Genomic DNA, 23,770 nt, shown 5'->3' on the forward strand with positions numbered 1-23,770 from the left:
TTTGCAGGAGATTTGTGAAGAATAAAAGACTATCATGTATCTGAGGGCATTCCTCTGACCATCTGGGCCTGTTTCTAGTCGTAGACTTTGTGTATCACACTCAGATGTGAGTTAACGCTTGTGAGGGTGACCGAACCGACCTAAGAATAGTGTTGGGGAGCTTCTCCGCCACTGAAAATAAAGACGAATTCCAGTCGACAAGCAATTCCTTGCCTCTTTTTACTCTGAATCATCTTTAAAACCAATAACTCTTCTCACAATATAAATAATAATAAATAAATTTATATTTAAGCCTCAATTTAGTATCTACGTCAACCGAAAAATCGTTGGATCCCATTTTAACAAATTTCGAGGATTTATACTCGATTTTTGTTTCACTTTTTTTTACACAATCAATGATTAATTTATTCCAACTATATTGAAAGAGTTTTTTTCATCAATTAGAACAATAGCTTTAAAAAGTGTATTTTTAATACCTAAAAAATTAAAATGTTTATTTTTTATTTAGTATTCAAATAACTACTTTTGATAAAAAGCTTGAAACAGATATTTAACAATTAATAAAAATTAATTTAACTAATAAAGTAAACTGCAAAAAAAAAAAGAATCAATTTAATTTGAATTTTTTCACTAAAGTAATCTGAAAATAAAATTCATAGGGAACTCACTGTATGCTCACTGAATCCAAAATAGTTGAAATTACTTTGAATCACTGAAATACAATGCTAAATACGCTACTGTTTTAAATTTTTCAAATTCTCTAGTACACAGTGCATTATTTTCATCACTATTAAAAAAAAAAAAAAACTATTAATATATTTAATTTTGACGAGTTATTGAGAGTCATTTGTTTTAATTAAAAACCAAATGAAAGATTATGTACTGGTCGTGCTTGATAATATTTAGTTAATGTTGATATTTGAATAGAAAAAATATGCAATAAAATATGTAAAGGAGGGAGAGCGGAGACTGTAAAAAATAAGCGATGGATAACAATGAAGAGAAAAATAAAAGGGAGACGAATGAATTGCTCTTAGATACAAAGTATGAAGCCCTCGAATCTGCGGCTTATCCACAAACGGAAACGAGAAGCTCTTAGCGTAATTACCCAGCCAGAATCGATACTTGGCAATGCATTTTTACTTCAACACTACCTATTTACTTAGAATAATTTTTTTTTAATGAATTTTCATCACATAATCAATACTGTTATTGCTTATTATTTATTCCATGATGGTGTAGACTGATAAAATTAACAAGGGTGACGGTTGAACGGAAATGGTTTCGATTTTGTAAAATAAAAAGAACAAGAAAGATGAGGGCGGGTGTCGACCCATGATTCTCTCTGCATCCATGAGTCTTCGAGCCCCATGAAAGAGGTTTTAGTTGAAAGAGAGACTAGACTTTGGGGGCAGCAGTCGAACGATTTAGGGGACGGAGTCGGCGGGTAATGCCCTCATAAACCAGATGGGGGAGATGACGACTCTCCTCAATATTTACTCAACATCTATAACCCACTAAACACAATATCTGCGTTTGATTTTCAAACGATAATCGATTTCATAATTCAATTGCTATGATTTTAAATACCTCATTAAATCTCTAATCCACTACGTAATTGACTACTTAAAATTTTAATACGAAAAGTATATTTAAGTCTAGACCTACTGGGGAGTATTTTGAATACTTGACGGAAGGTGTTTGAGCATGAAATACTTTTAATAAGTAATAATATTAAATAATGGTATTATTATTGTTAATAGATTTTTAATGTTGATACAAACATATAGGCTTTAATTATAACTAAAGAATGTTTGAAATGGTTTTTTAATACTGAAAAATAAAAAAGAGAATCTTTGAAAATTGCTGCTTCAATTTTTCAACCTGCTTCGATTTTCGAGTAGGTAATTGAAGCAGGATATTATTGATTATATTGATAAAAGTTGACGTGAAAAAAAAACGAGAAAATAAATAATATCAAAAAGGGTAAAAAGAGAAGGAGTAAACGTAGTAGGGTAAGAGTGGGTGGATGGGGGATTGTAAAACTCATTCGAAGGATTTACATCTGCATGCAACTCTTCATGTAATATATTTTTCCTAGCGTCCAATACCCTTGAAACTCGATGAGCATCGATCGTTCTTTATCCTCTCACACTCTTAGCCTACCTCTCGCTCGGTCTCACTCTACTCGTCCCTGTTAACGGAGTGTCTACGAATTGTCGAGCCGTTCCAGAAGCACGTGTCTGCGTCTCCACACACTCTCTTCCAGCAGTGCTCAACGTGCACATATAAGTGAGAGAGCGATTCCAACGAGATTGGAGTATACAAGCGGAAAAAAGAAGAGAGAAAAGTGCGTGTGAGGTCGGTAGACGAACCAGAACAAAAGCTTCGTGAACGCGAGAAAGACAGATGTCATGACTACTTCGTTAAACGGAGATGGCGTTTTCTCCCTCACTTCCCCTTACTTTGTAAATCCCCTCTTAGCCTTTTATATGTATTTTACTCACTCTGCGTACGTAATAGATACAGGATAACATTGAGAATCATCTAAATATACTTTCTACATCACTCTATCATTGCATGATGCCACACTCTAATGTTAAAACATTTATTCCAACATTCATCTAATCAAATAATATAAGAAATAATAAATGAATACAATTAAATAGTATCGGCAAGACAGAAAAGAAATTAAAGATTGAAAATGTGAGTTGTAATTTTCTATGAGAAAATTTATTTATCACCACTTTCTCTCTTACACGGACGTCCGGATGTGGTTGTTGGATAGAATTAAAAAAGTATTCAAGTGGACAGCAATTAAAAATAAAAGACTAGACTTTTAAACTCTTTTACATATATTTTTACCAACGTTCAAAGTAATGAATATTTTATTTTTATCAACAAACTGCAGTTGTGTAGCTAAATGTTAACATTCTAGATAATTAATAATGAAAAGTTTCTTTTTGAACTTAAACAGCATTTTCAAACTAAATCCATCTTTAGAAAGAAAAAAAAAAGGAAAAAATACTTTCAATGACTTTTTATTTTTTGAATTATATTTTTACAACTCAACTCTCATTGTTTATAGATTAAATGAAGCATTGCGTAAAATATTAAAATGTTTCAATCAAATTGATAGAAAGTTAATGACATAGAAAAATGATTACTCAATTAGTCAACTCTATTAAGTGTAATTTAATAGAATTGAAAATAAATATTTTAAAGAAATTTTCAATAAATCTATAAAGCTGTAGATGGGATTAAAAATCGTCTGAGATAAAAATGAATGAAAGGAAAAGAAAAAAATTCATACTGCTGCAGTTATTATTGAAAAAATGTGCAGTTATTTATGGAAGAAATGTTGAAGATGCAAAGAGTTGGGAGTAAGCAAGAAGAGAGAAGGAAAGAGGAAACTGTTCATACAAGTGCGACGCTTGACACGAACGAAATCACTATCGCGTGTGTCCTTATTTCCCTTGGCCTCAGCTCAATCTTTCTCTAGCTTCTACGTGCCCTTGTTGCTGTGAAAAATGGCGGTAGAGTCGGTAGGAAGGACGGGAAATATTGTGTTATAGATGGCAAGGGAAGAAATAAAGGGTAGGGGTGATTGAAGAACAGAAGGGCTGAAGAAAAGAGTAAGAGAAAATGGATTGTGTGTTCTCCAAGTCTTTGTTATTCGAAAATACATATAATTGTAATTCAATAATCGAAATAATAAACTCTTAATGACTTTTTATTTTAATTTGCTCCTTAAAAATTTATATTTCAATCGGATTTATGTATCTCCTTCGACAAAAGTTTTAACAATTTTTTCCTTATAAAGAGATTCATTGGAAAAGTTTGTAGTCTATCTGGAAAAATTTATGCTTCACTTGCTTATAGACAAGATCCTCTTACTTCCCTTGACTCTGTATAACGGCGGTACAACGAGGGGGGAAGGGAGAGATATCTTTCTCGTAGGTGGAAAATCGTTAGCTACTGTCCTCAATTCATATCAGAAGTACTGAGAAATCGCAGCTTACTATCCGAACTCATAATCAATCCATGTTAATTCTACTTTACGTTATTCTCTATTCTACTTAATCTGACTATAAAACAATCATCGCATTTCCGCTGAATTTCAATTTCACCTTTTACCGTATTCTTCTGTGCAAAAAAAATATTACAAAAAGAAAATAGATTTATAGATGTGCAATTGAATATTTTATTTTATTATTAAAAAATGATGTATTTTTTTATATTTTAAAGTGAAATAAAAAAATCATTTCATTTATTTTACATTACTGATGAAAACATATTATCAATAAATAATTAATTGATTAATTAAAAAAGTGCATCAATTGGAGAAAATTATTATTTTTTTTTTCATTAGAATTGAAGAAAATACTTTTTTTTATTCATATATTTTATCAATTTAAATATTTGAATAAAAATGGAATTAGTTATTAAAATTCTTTTATAAATGATAAATTGATGAAATAGATAAACCTGTAATGGAAATAAATTAATCAACAGAATGAAAAAAAAGGAGATAATATTTTTGATCAAATTCTTTGTTGTGTATATAAAGTTGTATCTTGCCGTAAAACATCCCTCGATATCATTGCTCAAACCTCAAAATGAAAGAAAAAATTTAAAAGATAAAAAAGAAAAAAGAAAATTTAGAATAAGAGGGGCAATCCGGCACTTGAAATTCGGTCGTTCCACTCTCGGCCACAAGGTTGGTCGTTCCCCCGACGAGGAGAAAAAATGGTCTCACACGTAGCAATAGAGTGAGAGGGTGAAAGTATTCTCCACTAGCATATAGGATGGAGGGTGAGCATCGGCAAAAGCATAGCAGCTTATACAGTAGTAATAATAGTAGTGGTTCGTAGTGCATGGAGTAGATTTGATAGTGTTGGAAGTGGCGTTGGCGGGGTAACAGCAGCAGCGCGGTGTCCGTGGTTGGGTCGACGTGACGAGGAAGAAGGGAGGGCAGCATTTGAGGAGAAGGTGCATGGACGACAGAAGTATAAGTGCAAGGGAGAAGGATAGACAGGAGAAGCGACAGGAGCACATCGGATAGAATGCCTAAGGGAAGACTCAAGAATGAGACGGATGATTGAGAGCAAAAGAGATGATATGAAAGCAAGCCTGAAGAGGTAGGGGTCGCAGGAGAAGTAAGGGGCAAAGAGGAAGGAGAAGGCAAAGCATTCTCATCTCACTTGCTTAACAGACGGTGAACTTGCAAGTCGTACAATTTGCGATATCTTCGTCTTTCTCTCTCCGAGTGGCACATCGCCGGTTCGAGGCACGGGCCGTCGATGCCTGTTGCCCTTCCCCACTACCCCTCAAAACGTTCGCCAGGCGCTGGCGTTGTTGTAGCCTTCGCTACGGCGCGCGGTAGTAGTAGCACGACAGACTACTCAGTCGTCCACTGTCCTCGACGGAGTACGAATGGACCTCCGTCGTATCTAAGTCTCTCAATAAATTTTGCCGCTAGTGGAAGTGTAGTGTTACTTACGTGGTGATTCTGTGTGTTAGTGACGGAGGTTCTAGTGTATGCGTCATTCTTTTTTCTTTCGTTTCCAAAAATTCGTATAAGACATTTGTATTGAAAGGAAAATCAGACTATTTATATTATCATATCAATTTAACCAGTTTGGGAAAAATTTGTTATTACAGCATCTGGATTCTTCAATTGTTTATCAATTAACAGGTTAGATGAATTTTTATTCATATACTTATTAAACACATTAGTGATTAATTATTAATTGGCATAAAGGGAAGATGTAAAGAACCCAACGTCATTGACATGAATTATACTGTGCGATTACCAGGGTTATATAGAGCCGTTCCGTTATCCCAACTCGTTCGTGATAACTCGCGCGGACACGGAGCCCTGTTCACCCCCACCGCAGGTCAGGGGAGACGGAGAGGAGGTTAAAGAAGAACAAAGAAGAAGCAGCGTGCTTTAGTCACAGGTAGTGGGGGGCCACAGAGTCTGAGAAATAAAATAGAATAAAAAAATACAAGCTTAACGCTTGTACTTTTGCGGATTATCTTTTTTGCATTCATTATTGATACAAGTGCATACACATTGATTATTTTAAACCAAGTCTTAAGGATTTTAAACAGTTCCAATTACCGTCTCAGATGTATAGTAGTATCAATATTCCATCGAAAATAAACCCATTACGTCTTTATCTTTTCTTAATTGTCAACATGACCTCATATTTTTCTGACCATCAAAGATAAAACTTTCAATTCTAATATTTTTTTTTTTGTTCAAAATGAAGAATAACTAACTACTAATCGATATATTTACTCAAGCTCTAGTAATTTTTCTGACGTCAGACGTCATGTTGATGATGATGTCTAACTACAAAATCATCACCGTTCTTTATCTTTTCCCCTACCCCAAACGCGCGTTTCCTTACTTGTGCAATTATGACGTGTTAATCGAGTGTTTCCTTACTGGCATCGACACTCAGGTATTCTAAAGCGAAAGTTATTTCACAACGAGGAAAGAGGACAAAGAGATGTTATACTCTCTTTTACATCTCTTCCTTCTCCCTCCCCTACTTTTCCTTCTGATCCTTCTTGACGACGATGACGAATAGCTGTAAGCGAGTTCCATCGCGTCAACTGTAACGTTAAGTTAAGCAATTTTCTTCTTCAGAAAAGAGTCGACATAATATTTCCACACTTACATTATTTCCCTCTCCATCGCATTCTCGAGTCTCTAGTTATAACCGATAATTCTCGATAACGTCATAAGTGGAGATACAACGGCCAAGCGATCTGTAATAACAGAGTTGGTCAGCAGAGCATTGTTGATTCTACTACGTTTCTACTAAGGAAACACTTGATAAATTCAACACGACAATTAGTTGACCGTGCTTTAAACACACTAGATGCTGGTAAAAAGGGTGGGAGTTAAGCTGTCGTCATAGTGACGATGGAGGGTGAGAAATTCAATGAAATAGACAACGGAGAAACCTACTTTACTTCTTGGTATCAATCGACTATTAGTCCAGCTTTATATACACATACTTCTAGGTGATACATATTGACAACAAAAGACGTAATCTTGCTTCTACACCATTCACTTTTATCCTCATCGAAAAAGGTAAAATTTAATTCACAGAAATGAATGAATTCATATCTACCACACATGTGTACATTCAACCCAAACAAATTTTATTCATCATCAGGTTATAATCAATCCGTCGCAATGTATTTGTTATATTTAACAAGAGTTTGAATATATGATTTATTTTTGACGATGGGATTTTACGATGATTTTTGAAATCACTTTGCCAGACACATACGCGACATCCATAACAGATTTACGATAAATGCAAAAGGCAGAATAGGTTCCTATGGCCTTCATAAAATGATATCTGACTGTGAAATTATTATTTAAGTGTTTTTATGAATTATGCAGTTATGTATTTGTTTGGAATCATGAATCATCGATAAAAATTCTACGATGAATTCATCATGAACTTGTCCTGACTTTCAAATTATCATATTAAGGCAAATTATATTGTAAATTACCTCCAGCAAAAAATCATCACAAAGGTTCAGAGACGAAATATTTCTTTCTATATTCCAATTACAATAAAATCCCTACGATCAACCAGTCTATTCATTTGAAGAATTAATTTCTATTTTGAAATCATTATATTGTCTCGTACAAACTAGTTTAGATTATCAATCGATTTAAAAGTTTATCGGTTTCATCAAAGAAAGAGACTGTACAAAATGTAAAATAAATAAACTGAACTGAAAATTTATCATACACTTGCATTTGTTTTCAGTTACAAGTGTAAATAGAATTTTAATGATAAAAATGATGAATTGATCATGAATAAAATATTTTATACTAAAAACGAATAAGATTCTGTCATGAGTTAAATTTTCATGGTTGAGTTTATGCAGGACTGTAGTAGTAGTAACCTTTTAATACTTGAAAATATTTTTAATTTATTGTGATTTCATATTTTTTGCTGATCTGATGAGTCTTTAGCACGTAACAAGAATACCAAGTTCCATGGGCTCTGCGGTAAACGCAAACCCGTTAGAAATTAATCGGGGCCAAGCTACTGCTTCTGCTGGTTCTAGTACTACTACGTTCGTTTACTGTTGCCGCACGGAAATGCAAGTGTAGTATATTCTACCCACAAATACTATGGTGAACTAAGAATTTACACACACGTTAAAAAACTAAATACACGCGCATGGGAAACCAACTGCAGCAACGGGGAGTGTGAAAGTAAAGAAAGTAGGCCGTATGAAAAGTTTTTCGAGCTAGAAGACGAGTTTTGTGTGACGGATTCAATCTTTTATATATATATATCCTTCCTGTTTACTTTTTAAAACAATAATTAGTTTCATTAATTGATCTACCATGATGATAATTTAGCTCTGTAATCACTTGAAGATATTGAAAGCCTTTTTGGAATTCGAAACATTTCAAGATCGGAAATCTAAAGATTCTTTCACTTTTTTTTTGTATATTCTCTCGCGCTAAGTTTCATCCTAATTCTTTCTGCTGCGGTTAATCCTGGCGCCTCGTCAACACTGAGAGTATACAGCTCGTTTCTGTAAAGTGTCGTTAGCGCGGATTGCGGGCACTTGGAATCTTGCCAGCTTTTTTCTTTCTAAACGCTTTCTCTCAGCGATACAGTAATTGCTAAATACGATTGAGGAATTTCGATCAACAAATAAAAATCTTCTAATTCGGTAAATAATGCAAAATTGTTAATCCTAAATTATTGAAATATTCAGTAGAATGATTTGGCTCGAACGATATTGGTGATTACAGTTGAAATACTATTTGATAGAGAAAGTATAATAAAATATGATTTTGGAGCAGTATTGATTTGGAGCAGCACAAAGATGGTAATAAATAACTAAAGTGAATTAATATATCAAATAAATGGTAGACTCACGCAGCAATAACACAATAATGAAATAAGGAAAAAATATTGTTATGATCAGAATTAATTACAATTGATTATTTGTCACGACTTAAAGTTCAAAGTAAAGAAATACGATTGCATAAATTAACAATAGAAAATACCGATGGAAATAAAGATAAAAATAAGCTTCTCTAAGACTTAGCGCACTTAAAGTCGTTAATGGTTGCAAGAAAAGCTTCATAAAACTTTCCGGTAGAAAGTTATTTTGTACACTCCCTTACTTTTATGCTTTAGAAATATATAGTCGTAAATTCGAATAAAAAAAAACAGAAACGGAAAAAAATTAAGTTCCAGATCTACGAGAAAATAAAGAGCTGTAATTTGATGAAAATTAATATAGAGACGTGTGCATTTGACTGTAGTTCTTTCTACATCATGCAAGCATGCGTGACACATCATTTATGTATAGTTAAATATCACAAATGAGTGAGGGAGTTTCTGGTACGCAGGAAGCATAGAATAATGCATCAAAGTCTGTTATATACAGATACAAAAGACGAGGGCGTTAAGGTTAAAGAAAAAATGGGAAAAATTATTGAAAAGTTTCTCTTATTCAGGCAGTAAAATTAGCAAACTGATCTCATTCCTGACTTGAATGCTTACGCAAAAATAGACATGTCGGTCGCATAAGATTCACTATACACATTGATATATGTATGAATTTAATTGACCATTTGTACTGTGTACTGCTTGTATAATAATATCATCCCTAGAAAAGGTAATCTTTTTTACTCCATTAAGTTTTACGATGCAACGAAATAACACTGTAGAAATTAATGGAAACTATTTTTTCAAGATTATTTTGCTCCAGATGTAGACATTTCTAGGCCATCAAAATTTCAGTCATGATGAAGCCATTTGTTAATTAATCAATTCTTTTCAAAGTCATATACCTCTATTGTGATGAAAATTAATGATAATCTTTCAGCTAGATTGTTAAAAGCTCATCCCATGTTTATAAGCTTCAATTTTGCTTATACAATCATAATAGTTATTTATTGTAAATCCTGTAGATTTTATCAAATAAATCAATTCTATCATCATATATGATAAAATAAACAGGTAATGAGTGAACATTTATTTATTACTATGAGTTCATCAATGAGGTTTTTCCAATAATTACTTTATTGTTAATTACATACAACACCTTATTTATAATAACCTAGAAAACACTATGAGGTCATATTCTTAATTAAAATTAAATGATATCAATACTTTTATTATGAAAAAGAAACATAAAAGTAAACATTAATACAAAATAATTATGGCTGATAATGAATTTGAGTTGACTTTCGATTCATCTTCTCAAAATAGATATACACAGTTGGTTAAAGTGCAGAACTTTGCGACCAACAATAATTTCAATCTGTGACTTGATAGAATATTTATCCGGAAGTATGTGAACATGCCAAAATAAATCATCTCCCTTTAGCGAATAGCGTAATACATATAGGGCTGATGGAGAAGGGGATGTAGAATTAATGCATTCGACGGTGCGAGCAGTATGGCGTGGACAGGTGGCGGTAGACAAAGGCATATCCAAGTATCCAACCTCTTTCTTCTCTCTCTCTCTCTCTTTCTCTTTTTACTTGAGCGACCAGCGAATCACAATCGACCGGTTTTCTTTTTCTGATATTCCCATGACCTCGTTAAAATCTACGGATTTGTTTCGTAAATTTTTCTTCATAATTTTTTATGAATGGAAAGACATAGAAATATGATTTCCAAGTCAACTAATCCACACAAATTTGTACCAAACACATCTTAAGAAGCCGATCTTGAATGAAAAGTTAATGGATTGTTAAACTTAAGCAAACAAAGATTACGTTAGATATGGAATTGGAGTAAAATAAGCATATGGGTGTTTTATAAGCCGTGCAAATAAAAAAGAAATAGAGAGGAGATATAAGTAATCATCATATCATGCACTTGGTAGCGGTGTAACGGCCGACAGACGGTGGACGAACCGAAGTCTCGCGACGTAAGCCGAGTTCTCGGTCCACCCCCACCAAGAGATTGGGCGCGCGCTTCCGAAAGAGCCACACGATACCAAGGGTAGGGATAACATCTGCTCTTAGCATGATTGCTGTGTATTGATGTGGCTTTATGGCAAGCGCGCGCGCAAGTGAGACATCTGAATTTGGGCTACGTGATCATCATCATGCTTTTTTCTTATTATTCATTATTTTTTCCGTCATCTCATTCATCTGCTCAACATAAAAATTCAAAAGAGAGCATGTTACAATCGAAACCTGTCATCAAAAGTGCACAATCACCAGAAATGCGGACTTAAATCAAAGCTTGCAAAGCTCTTTCTTTATTTCATTTATTAATATTTCGTTTAAATAATTCATTGATATTGTAATTATTTATTAATTTGTTTGTTTGTTTTTTTTAATACTTGAAAAAGAAAAAAAATCTAGCTAATGAAGAAAAATGCAAAAAATCGTTGTTTATGTACATGATGATGGTGATATGTTTTTGGATCAAACTTTTTTATATCATCGTCCTTTGAACCCCAAGAGCAAGCGCCCACAAAGCATGACCGTGCACAGAGTTAGACATATACGTGTCTTTGCCATTGCACGTGCGCGCAAGTCTCGCACCTGCGCTTACCTAACTCCACTCTCTTGTCTTTCTCTCTCTCTCGGTGGGGTTTTTTTTGTCTTCTCTCTTACACTAGTATAAATTTCTCGTCAAGCGTTTCCGACCAGTTGACTCTATTAGATAGAGAAGAGAACTTTAAAATTATATACTGATGAAATTTTTTTTACACACTTGGTTTAAAACTTTCTGTTGACTTTTTGATTAGTCTTATCTTACCAATATAATTAATGTATGATCAGAAACAGATAATATAGATGACACTAATCTTATATTCTATCTTGAATTCATTCAGAATATACTACTCCGATGGGAGTTAATGATGAAATTATGAATTAATTTCTATCTATAAGATATTCGACCGAAAAAAAATTTAACTCGAGGAAAGAAAATAATAGAAAAGAAATGAAAGCGTGGAAAAGTGAATATTTGTAAAAGTTTCTACTATTTTTTACAATTAAAAGGAAAAAAGCATCAGTTAAACTGTCTCCAATGTTCAAATATACTTTTTGTCGTAAAGGGAGCAAAAAAAACAAACATTTATAATTACACGAATAAAAATGGAAACTTTAATTATTTCGAAAATTAATTATTTATCATTACCTAAATTATTTACCGAATTTTGTTGTAAAAAATCTACTTTTGTAATTGAAAATACTCTACGTGATAATTTATTATTAGAGTCTTTGTTTCGAGTGACTATTTATCGGAAAAACATAATAATAATAATGAATAGCCAAAGAATTAATTAAAACGATTCAATGTTCTAATTATTTCTAGAAGAAATCAATTGAATTAATTAAGAAAACGTGAGATGCAACCATTAATTTTTTCGTTTTTGATGGGACAGCTTTAAGTATTGATTAAAAAGAGAAAAAATTGTAGAAACAAAATAAATGAATAAATATTCAATGTTATTGTTATTTATTCTTCGTTACCTTCTCCAAATGTAAAATTGTGGTTTAAATAAAATTCTTTGACTGATTACAACTCTGAGGAGAAAGTTGTCTGAATGGTCACGGCCTATTTAACTATACCATCGGACATCGTAGAACACTATGTAACGTCCATTTTATATTTAATCTATTTCTTGAATTAATAGAAAACTCTAATCATTCATTCATAATGAAAACATGAAAATTTTTGCTCTTTAAAGAGCAAATAAATGTAGCCAGTGAATGTCTTGAATTTGATAAAAATTATCACAACAAAGAGATAACATTGAAACGACTCAACCAACAGACACATACAAAATGAATGAAATAACAAAAGTAAGCATATTTACACAAACATGGGAAGAGAAAATATTATTGTATTGAAAAATTAAACATTTAATCACCCACGAATTTGTCCAAGTGACGAATGACAAGAATACATCAAAACAACGGCAAAAATATCATAACGGACCAAGAAAACGGGATCGTGTCCCACATGAAATCAAGTCTTTTGAAGCGTATCTCTCTTTCTTCTTCTACATGACTATAACATTCGTCTTTTTCCCCTATTTTTCGACAAATTAAATAATATAATATAAGCCGGTATATAATTTAAAAGACATTCGTAATACATAAAATAAGAGTAAATATCAGCATAGTGCGTGTACCGGTCACACATTACGCCAGCATCTGACGTCATTGCTCAAGTGTGCGTCAAAAATTTCAATAAAGAAATAGAAATCAAAAACATAAACGTCGTTTTAATTCTTCAACGACACGCATTCAAATAAATAATCCATTTAATAATCCATGTTTCATCAATTTAATGACGTTTATTTAATGCGTAGATGCCGCAGTAATTAATATACTCTCTTCTAAGATAAAGAATGATAATATTATTAATTTTATCCACAAGACTGCTCGATCATTCTGTCGTGTGAATTAATAAAAAAAAAAAAATCAAAAAATGGAGAGGAGTAATTTTTATTTTTCATTAATTAAGAAAAAACTTCGGGTTGAATGTGATGCTAACAAAGACATGATTACTTAGTAATTTTGGAGCTCTTTTTATGAGAATAATAATAATATAATAAAAAGAGTAATGATAATTAAATATAATATGAAACTAATTTTGATCAAATTTTGTAGACAGAAAAGGGAAGATATAACGCATGGAAAAATGTGTCACACGTCAGAGTGCGACTGTAAAGTCAAAGCTTTCTCGTGTGCGAATACGTGACCTTGCGGTGAGTGTCCTTGCCGCAGGCAATTCCGCGCTACGGATAATTAAAGAAGGCAAAAATTACCTTTAGTGATTAACAAGAATAATGTGGTATCATTTTTTTAAAATATAAAATTAAAAAAAAATGACAATAATTTTTATTACAATGATAATATTTAAATGTATCAATTAAAGTATTGCGATTTTGCGTGAGATAAATGATGAGGGAAATTAATATAATTACTTAAACTTATCGACTTAATGTAACGAGATTAAATCTTATAACATGACGAGTAGGAGGATGATGATGTGTTATTTTTGACGACTCTGTAGTCTATTTATAATTTCTCAACCCATTCGGTTATTTTGTTCAGTCCATATGCAATTCCGTCCAATGTCTGTTTCTATCTGTGAAGACTTTCTATTTCTACTGATCCAATATGGCGACGATGACTCGATGCCATTGGCTAACGTACTTATTTTCAAAGCATCATATTAACATGATTCGTGAGCATAGTAATAATATGTATCGGTAGAGTAAACAGCAAAAAACATATGAATAGAGAGTCGACAACAAAGGAAATAAATACTAATAAATGTACATGTACATATGGATTGATAATAAAATCATTTAGTGAACTTATTAGAAAATGAATTTTTTTCATTCTTACCTTCATGTCAGCAAGTTTATGCGATCTCGAAATAGAGTTAGGTAACTTAACAGATCCACAGCGACTCTTTTTTCCTGCCCTTCCCCCGCAGAGAAAGTTTGCTCACGTCAACCGTACAATCCAATGGCTTATCTTCCCTTCTCTTTTGCTGCATTTCACGTCGTCTTAAAATGATCAAGAATTTAAACACTATTGTTTCTATTTCTACACTCGTTTTTTATCACTTTGGCATATTTTCGAGGTTATTAACCCGTACAATCATATTCTCTGTTGATTAACCCAAGTTTTCTGATGACAATTTTGATTTACCCATCGGAATTATAAGGTCATTATGTAAATTAACAATTTATCATCACTGAATACGTTAAAATACCAAAAGTGACAGTAATGCTTGTATTCTTCTTGATACTTTTTATTATTAATTGATTCATATAATAAATTTTATTTTATTCATTCAGTCTTTTGTTAATCATTTTGATTAATTAAATATACATTTGATATGTTAGAACCTGAACCAATATGTGTTGAATAAAAAATAGTATCAATACGTTAATGTAAGCAAACATACGATTATCGTCATAGTTAGATTACTAATTTATTTATAAAACACAATCGAAAGTGTTTTAAAGGTTATTTCTTCTATTTCCTCACACCTTTTTCTATTACGAAATAGAGTTTCAAACGTTGTTACGCCATTTGACCATTCCATTTGTTGGTTAATCGAAATTTTAAAAACAATTATACGTATCAAAATGAATACTCAATAAATTTAAGGTCAAATGAGCGAGTTTATCGTATGTTTACGTTTCTTACATTTCATGTATCTCATGGAGAAGTTGTATTCATACTTGCAGCTGTTGTTGAATAATTATAAAAGTACATATCTTTTATGTATTTTCATTAGAATTACTTTTTCTTCTTATTGATTTCAGAGATATAGTATTTTATTTTAAATCACATATTTTTTTTCAAATTTATTTGTCTTTTGATTTTAAGAGTTAGAAATAGCTATTTATAAGTATCAAAGCAAATAAATTTTATATCCTCCAATTTTTTGTTGAGAAATGAATTTTTGAAATAAAAATTATCAAATAATAATCGTAAAAGGATTTTTATATTTTTCTCATTAGTATATATATCTTTTAGTCTTTAATTGCTCCGTTTATTGTTCAACATAATTTTTACTGTAAATGTCATGCTAAAAGCATGAAATTGAGGTTTATTTACTATTTTTTTGTTTTGATTACCTTTTAAGTAATACAGACGAAGTTTATTACAGTTAAAATGATAAAAGTTATATTGTCAATACTATTGCCTCTATTTTTATACTTTTATCTCATCACTCGGAATACTTTTGAGGTTACTAACCTACTAAATAGTTTCTTGTATTGATAAATCAACGATATGCTGACAATTTAATATAAAGTGCATAAATTTATGGTCAATTGCATAGATTTATTGTTTGTTCACGGTTGATGTGACTAACAAGAGATTAAATTTACGTCGTTAATCTACGAATGATTGTTTTAGCAACAAGTGTCGTTCGTGAGACTGAGAATCAAGCGCGCGACATCTTGATCTTTCTCCGAGTGCCCTCAAAAGTGTTCGACACGCCATCTGGGATCTAATGATCGCACTCAATAGACAATGCAATTCAATTGCCATATAAACCCATTTCATAACAGCAGATAAAATCCATGATAATTCCCTAATCTTATCAACCCTTAAGTAAATAATCATTATTGCCACTTTCTTACTCATTTCTTCTTTTTATTCTTTGATAATTTATGTTTGGCATTGACTCTGATTCTTTTGTGTATCAGTAGGAATTTTATTGAATATTTATTTAATATTAAATATTTATTTGATCTTTTTTTCATGAATAATATTTGATAAAATTAATTATTCACTGAATAAGACAAAAAAAGTGGTTGGATTGGAAAAAAACTTGAACATTGTATATTACATCTGTTGCATTATGTGGAAATAAACTTCCAACTTGGTGAAGGTTTTTAATAAAAGGTTTTGTTTTTTTTTTGTCCGTAACTAATATCATGTCGAATCTATGTAAATATCTTAATGAAAAATGTATCTTGCAATTTTTCAACGACTCGAGGGAGCAGAAAAGAGGACTTACAAGTATTCCAAGTGTTTTTCTCTCCCCTCAACTTCTTACTCCATTTCGACTCATCTTCTGACTCTCCAAATATTTCAACGAGACCACTACGTCCTTCGTCACTTCTCCACTTCCTGTACAACTTGCTCTATAAATATGTACTTATCCCTGACATTTTTTAATTTTTTTTACGTTCCGAGAATTCCTAATTTTTTTAGTCGACATGCTTTAGGAGGCTCGAGAGTTGAAAGTAAAGAACAAGAAGCCTGACAATAGGAGTGATAATTTAAAAACCCAAGAGTTTTACTCTTGAAGAAGGGAGAAGTAGGAATTGAAGAGAATCTTTTGCTCTCGAGCATGGAATCTTATAGCGGATCGAATGTACGGAAAGTCTATATGTGGGTCACCGCACAGCAACGTAAAGGTGCGGGGGAAAAGCCCCTCCTGTTTCCATCTCTCTTCATGCCCGCGTGTCAAGTCCTCGCTCTCATGATCGAGTTGTTCACTGTATTTGTTACTTATATGTACCGCTAACTCGTCGACGAGTATTGCGTTCTTTCCACTTTACCGTTACTCAAAAATCTCGAGCGCTTTGCCGGACATGCTTATTAAAGGTGCTCTCATAATTTATTATTCATGATAGGAAAAATCAAAATTTCAAAAATTTACTCTTAGAAAGACAAATTTGCTACAAGTAAATTAAACTCATCAATTATGTTTTTTTCTAATTTTAGACGCCAAAATGAGACTTGAAGAAGACTTGGTTATCCGCAGAAGTCGACCGACCATGATTTCTGCCAAGTATCGAGCTAGAGAAGAGCGTCGACGCTTGTTGAAAATATCCGCTGGAAAACTTAAACGTATCGAAGATCCGGAAGCAAGTCTTTGCAGATCTGTCTTAATAAATAATGCTGTGAGACGACTTCAACGTGAAAATAGAGATGATAAGACGAGAAATTATGGATTACCTATTGTCAGCTATCTCGATGATTCGTCTAAAGAAAACGATGTTAGTGGAAATCTCATCGTTGGATCAGAATCGGACTCATCAAAGAAGAGGTAAATAAAAAAAACTTACAAGTTTTTGATGTTTTTAACTAGAAACATTTGGATGGATTGTCTAATTTTTGTTTTATTTATTTTTAGACTGGGTGAAGACTTAAGAGGAAGTGAGAGTTTGAGCCCTAAACGCCAAAGGCATGATGATTTGGATCTTCAAGATGACGTATTCAGTGACTTTTATATCTTGCCTCCCACTCCAAGACTTCTTTCACATATAGATGATCTACCCGAACCACAAACAGAACATTCCCTACAAAATTACCACGATAACCGACTAGGATCAACCAGCGATACTCGTTCTACAACACCTAGCAGTCTTTTTAGCCCAGACATAGTGGACACCTCACAGTTGTCAATTGGTCGACCGACAGACTTGAACCTGATGGACGTAACGGATGTAGGATGTGACAGCGATCGGATCTGTGACTTTGCAAGGTTTGCTGACTCTGCAAAGACACTAGAAGAGAGACTGGTAGAGTTGCAATCATTAGATGAACACTTTGATCTTTCTAAAATCGAGAGAAATAACAATCAAAGCTGTGGCCGAGCTTTCCACGACATTCAGACTTTCCATAGTCTTGTCCCTGGTCTTGAAACCTAGAGGAGGATAAAATCTAAAGTTTCGTCGGAGGCGCAGACGCGACTCTAAATTTTAAATGCGTCTGATTATACTCCGACATCTTACTCACAACCCAGAAGTGAGAGACTGCTCTATCGGAATACGAGACTGGATAATATGAGTCGGACCAGGTCAAAACGACGTCAGAGAGTTCATCCTTTAAGTATTGGGATGTTAGAGAGGACCATGAACACTAAATCGTCCAAGTGGAGGAGAGACTGCCTTAATCGGATCACACGGATAAAACGTCGTTCATCGACCGTCCGCAGTTCGAATCCGTCTAGCTAATTCGTAAACTTCGGCAGCCGACGTTTACCTTGATTTATCAAGTGTTTCTAACCATTTATTAAGTTGTTGCTCAAGTTTTTTTGCCACTCATTTTATAACTATTAATCTCATATAATATTATAGCTATTTCTATGAGATGTTTTTATTCAATTTTTGAACCAAATATTCTATACGATACAACATGGTCATTTATTACCCGAAAATCGTTTTTTAAATATGCTTGGAAACATCAAAAGGATAGATTTATATTTTAAAAATAAGAAAATTTTTGGAATAAATTATAATTTTGTTGTTAAAATTTATGAAAGTTTTCATAAATGTCATTTAAAACAAAAAAATAAAAAAAAATAAAAATACAACAACGTCAAATAACTGGACTTTTGATGATTTCAAGCTGAATCTACAAAGGTTGTACAATAATTTATGTATTAGATATGTGAATGGAAAACTTTTGCAACACTTTAATAAAAAGAGAGATATTTAAAAAAAAAAAAGTTTAAAAAATAAAATATGAACGGATGAGCCGTCGGTCGTTACGAATCTTTATTATACATGATTATTATACTGTATACACGTTTGTATATATATAGAATATTTTAAGAGCGTAATTGTCTCGCGAGTAATTTTTAGATTTTCTTTGTGAGAGATTTTCTGATGAAAGATTTTTCTTTAAATAATATTGAAATAAATATAAAAGAAAATTTTAACCTCCATAGAAAAACTATAATCGCTGAGACAACACGCGCGTGTAAATAAAATTAAATAAATAATTATAATAAAATAAAAAGTTAAAAAAAATTAAACAGTCAAGAGTAGATGCAACAAACGTATCGAAAATGACATATGGAATTAATCAAGAATTTATTATTGGTGTCGTATCACGACAGGGCCTTAGTTAATTTTCGTTTTTAATCATTTTTGTTATTTGTATTATGATGTTCCATTATTTTTTAAATGATGATGATGATGATGATCACATACAAACGCGTAGCTAAATAGAATTTAAATCATACTATAGCTTTGTCCCCGCGTCAATTTTTCAACGGAACTGATTCTATATATTTAATTATTTTAATAATTAATTTCCATAAAGACACTTTTAATCTTCATTTCAATTACAATGATTGAATCAAAAATTTGATTCAATTTGTTTAGATAATTATTATTGTTCTTAATATTTCTGTTCTGGTTTAACTTACAAAACCACTACAAGACTGTGACAATTAGCAGTAAATCGAACAATTAAAATAATTCATTAATACTGTTCTTTTATTTAATTTTTGATTTAAATTCAGGGGCCATATCTAGAACAATGAGTGAATATCCAGGTTGCAAACAAATGACAAAATAAACGAGTTGTATGAACAATTGTTGAATACAAAATTTTATAATAAATGAATTGAAATATTTTTAATCGAATAAAGAAATGTGATAATTAACTTATGGAATTAAAATACAAAAATCAATTAATAATTACATAGCTATAAATTATTGTCAATAAACAGCCTGGTTATCACTAAAATCCAAGTTGATATTGCGCGGGTTAAAAAATACACAGAAAAATCTAATCTTCCGTAGAGTGCCCGGATCATCCTCGATTCGTCAGAAAAGAAATAATAACGACTGCGAGGATGGTTCAAGATGTTTGTATATAGCTACGTAATTCCTTTGAAATAACAAAAAAATAGAATAAATAAAAAATAGCTATGTATAAAGTTTCGTACATTGTTTAGATTTTTAGTATACTAGATATCCAAAATCAGTTACCAATTATTCGAAAATTGCAAATAAACAAATGAAAAAAAATATTCAAAAATGTCATCTTCTGTTTATTATTTTCTACATCTACCTAATCAACCTCTGAAGCATTTTACTACACAATTCATTTTGTAATGAAAAATCATTAATCATTTCAATTTCTATGATGAAATGTTATTATTGTTTAAGAATAAAAAATATTTTCACCTTAAAATGTACCCAAAGTTAAAATATTCAGAAGAATTTTATAAACTTAGATAAAAATTTATATTAATTGTCTACATTTTAATTTTTTATATCACTTTAAAAAACTGTAATTATTTTTCATTATATTTATTGAAAAAAAATTCTAAATAAATTTATTGTTATAAAGAAAATTAGATTAAACTACGAAAATAATTTACAACCTTATTTATAAATTATTTTATTTTATTTAATTAAAAGATATCCATAATCTCTTCTAAAAAATTATTCAAAATGCTTCAAAGAATCTTATATTATTATTACTTTTTATTATAATCTACTCAGTAAGCGAATGGTAAGTAAATGTATGTATATATTTTAAAGTAAAATATCTATAATTACAGTTAAATGAGTCCACCGTGCAGTTCGGAAATAAGGATGAAATGAAAAGGTAAAATGTAGAGTGGCGACATGCACTAGCAAGATTCATAAAGTAAGGACGCCAAGTTTCACTATTTTGCTTTCTTGTCATATTATCAGTCAAGCACTTTGAAAAGGAAAAAGAAAGAGAAGGTATCATTCAGCCAGTGCACTCATATACGCATTAACAGTGAGTGAGGAGAGAAGATAAAAGATAAAAAAATCAACAAACCACTTGTTTCTATTTTAGATAATAAAATAATAAACATTAATCTATAACATATTCGTTATAATTTACAATTTGGTCCGTTTAATTCAAATAAATGATATTAATTTAATCATATCATTATTTCCTTCCCTATACTCTCACTCACAGAAATTTAACTTCTTATATGTATAACGATCATCAAGCTCTCATATTTTTTTTGTATTTTTATTGAGTGTTGCGAATATATACAAAGGATGAAGAACCTAAATAGCTATTACATAGTATAACTAAATAAACAAAGGCTTGTTATAATAGTGATAACATATTAATATTAATTTAAATAACATAATATTAATTAATTAATTAATGAAACCTCTATGGCTGCATGAAATAACCACATGTCTCTTATTAATTAAAAGCTATGAAGTTATTTCACAGAGTCATTGAACTGTAATTTATGTTGCATTCACTTTCATCGCACATTTATACGTAGCGATGTTTTATTTGTATTTTCTGCTAGAAAAATGGATCAGAATTTGTTATTTGATAATTATTGTTAATATCTCACCAGCAATCTCATTCGTTTACAGATTGCATTTAATTAATTATTAACTAATAATTAATCAATCATTTCAAATAGTTTATTAAATGATTCAAATGAAATATTGAAAATAAAAAATTTGTAATTATTGCTTGAAAAATATCTTTAATTAAGCGATAATAATGAATTTATTAACTCTTATGTCAAAAAGTTTTATGTATACTCTTTGTTACAATCGGAGTTTTTGAAATTTTTTGTTTTTATATATCATTACAAAATTCATGTCAGGCCAAGTACATTTTGGCTCTGGAGTTATTCTTTTTATTATTAATAAATTATATTTAAAAATTATTTATGATTTTTTTCTTTGCTCATATTGTTTTTTCTTCATGCTTTCTTTTTTTCCTTATTAAACATATACACAGATTTCTTGAGTTCTATATACTATATATGCCTTGAAAAACTTATTTCCATTTAAAATTTAAATTTCAGTTATTATCAACTCTGATTTTATTTTTTTCACAAATATTTATACCCTTTGCCACCAGAAAAATAGAATTCTTAAAACTTAAACTCACATCTCCCACACACACTTGTCGACATAACGTCATCTAAATTATTTAAATTTATTGCGACCCATGGAGGATTTTTACTAACGATTCTCCAATTTATAAAATATTAAATTAATTCATTACTTGTATCTTATATTCTAAAATAATATTCATAATAATAGTAATAATAATAATGATAATGAAAATAATAACTATTAATGATCAATAATAATAATAATTAAAAATAATATTATTAATATTAATAACAGTAATATTAAGATGAGCAATTATTGAATCGTTATTAAAAATCAGCAAGAGGCCACCATAAAGCTCATAGGACATCGAGCGTAACAACGATTGTTTTGTTTCTTAAATGATTAAGCGACAGCAATACTCACTTTTTAAATTCGATATACATATATTTATATATAGATATATCAAAAATATCCTTAGTAAAATAGAGCATTTTATATATAATATATTTATATATTGTGTACCGATTCGAGTACTATTTCCATCATAGTCCACTCGCAAATACGTAATGTATATTTATATAAATTGCGACTTGCTTTTTCCTTACAATAACCGGAGAGAAAGCCGCTTCAACATTTCGTCAATTTCCTTACTTTTATCAACGATACTTGAATATATTGGCGAGTTTTTTAAACTTTTCTTGAGCTTTTTTAAAATTATAACTTGATGAAAAAATATCCTCAAATTCGACAGATAAATTCTAAATAAGATTTAAATATAACTACTTTTTTCTTTGTGTTCTTTTCGGGCAGTTATTATTTGATATATTTTTTTTATTAAAAAATTATTTTCATCATCAGGCATATTCTCTCCGTAGTATCAGTCCCTTTTACTACTTTCTTAATTTATTTTTTAAATATTTACATACACTCTATCACTTACGAAACAGCCATTTTATGTCATCATTCATTCACTTATTTTCGCTTTTGTATTTTTTTATTCAATTATTTTTTTTTCATCATTTCATTTAGATAAATTTATTATTTAATCATCAATTAAGCGTTTTATCTTCGTCATTTCAATGCTTACGTAAACAATTCATCCTCAATCTTGAACGTTACGTTATTCAGATATAGTTTCAATTCGATATGAAAAGATAAGATTGAATACGAATGATAACAAGGTTTCACGACCACAATGGAACAATAGTTATATTAAATGTTATTTAATCGATTGTCAACTAAAATGTCGCTTTATCTATTTACAGTGCGATTAGAGAATAAAAATAATAATAAACATAATAAATAAGCTCAACGCATTGAAATCTAAATTCTAAAGTATCTTTATACGTAATGTCTAGACTTTGTATTTTTACGGTTTTTATTTTAATTCTATTGATTTCTGCGTAAAAATTTATCATTGTGAAGTCCATGGAGACTCACAATAATGATTATATTGAATTGTATCATTCGAGGAATAAAAATAAAAAATTATCGAATAAATTCGATGATAATTACAAGAGACGTGGAAAGAAAGGGTAATAAAATATGATTCCAAGTCAAATTCATTAGAAAAACGGCATCTCCGGCAAAAGCAAAAAAAAATTCATGATTCAGAACTGAGTTAAATTCTAGTAGCTAAATAAAATCT

At 31.0% G+C, this 23,770-nt stretch overlaps 1 protein-coding gene across 2 annotated transcripts in view; it reads left to right on the forward strand.

Moving 5' to 3' along the window:
- LOC118074250 (uncharacterized) overlaps positions 1–20,262 on the forward strand; it is a 37,602-nt gene extending 17,340 nt beyond the window's left edge. Inside the window, exons 1-3 of one of the 2 annotated variants that reach the window (XM_035095333.1) lie at positions 5,199–5,698; positions 17,252–17,576; positions 17,664–20,262. In XM_035095333.1, coding sequence (XP_034951224.1) covers positions 17,260–17,576; positions 17,664–18,180 — 834 coding nt within the window. In that variant the 5' untranslated portion in view covers positions 5,199–5,698; positions 17,252–17,259 and the 3' untranslated portion in view covers positions 18,181–20,262. Of the gene's footprint in view, positions 1–5,198; positions 5,699–17,251; positions 17,577–17,663 lie in introns of those variants that run through there. The other variant, XM_035095332.1, reaches the window with a different exon arrangement.
- Positions 20,263–23,770: the final 3,508 nt, after the last annotated feature.

This window comes from Chelonus insularis, unplaced genomic scaffold, assembly GCF_013357705.1.
Source record: "Chelonus insularis isolate UGA/USDA-ARS -01 unplaced genomic scaffold, ASM1335770v1 contig_133_pilon, whole genome shotgun sequence".
NCBI lineage: Eukaryota > Metazoa > Arthropoda > Insecta > Hymenoptera > Braconidae > Chelonus > Chelonus insularis.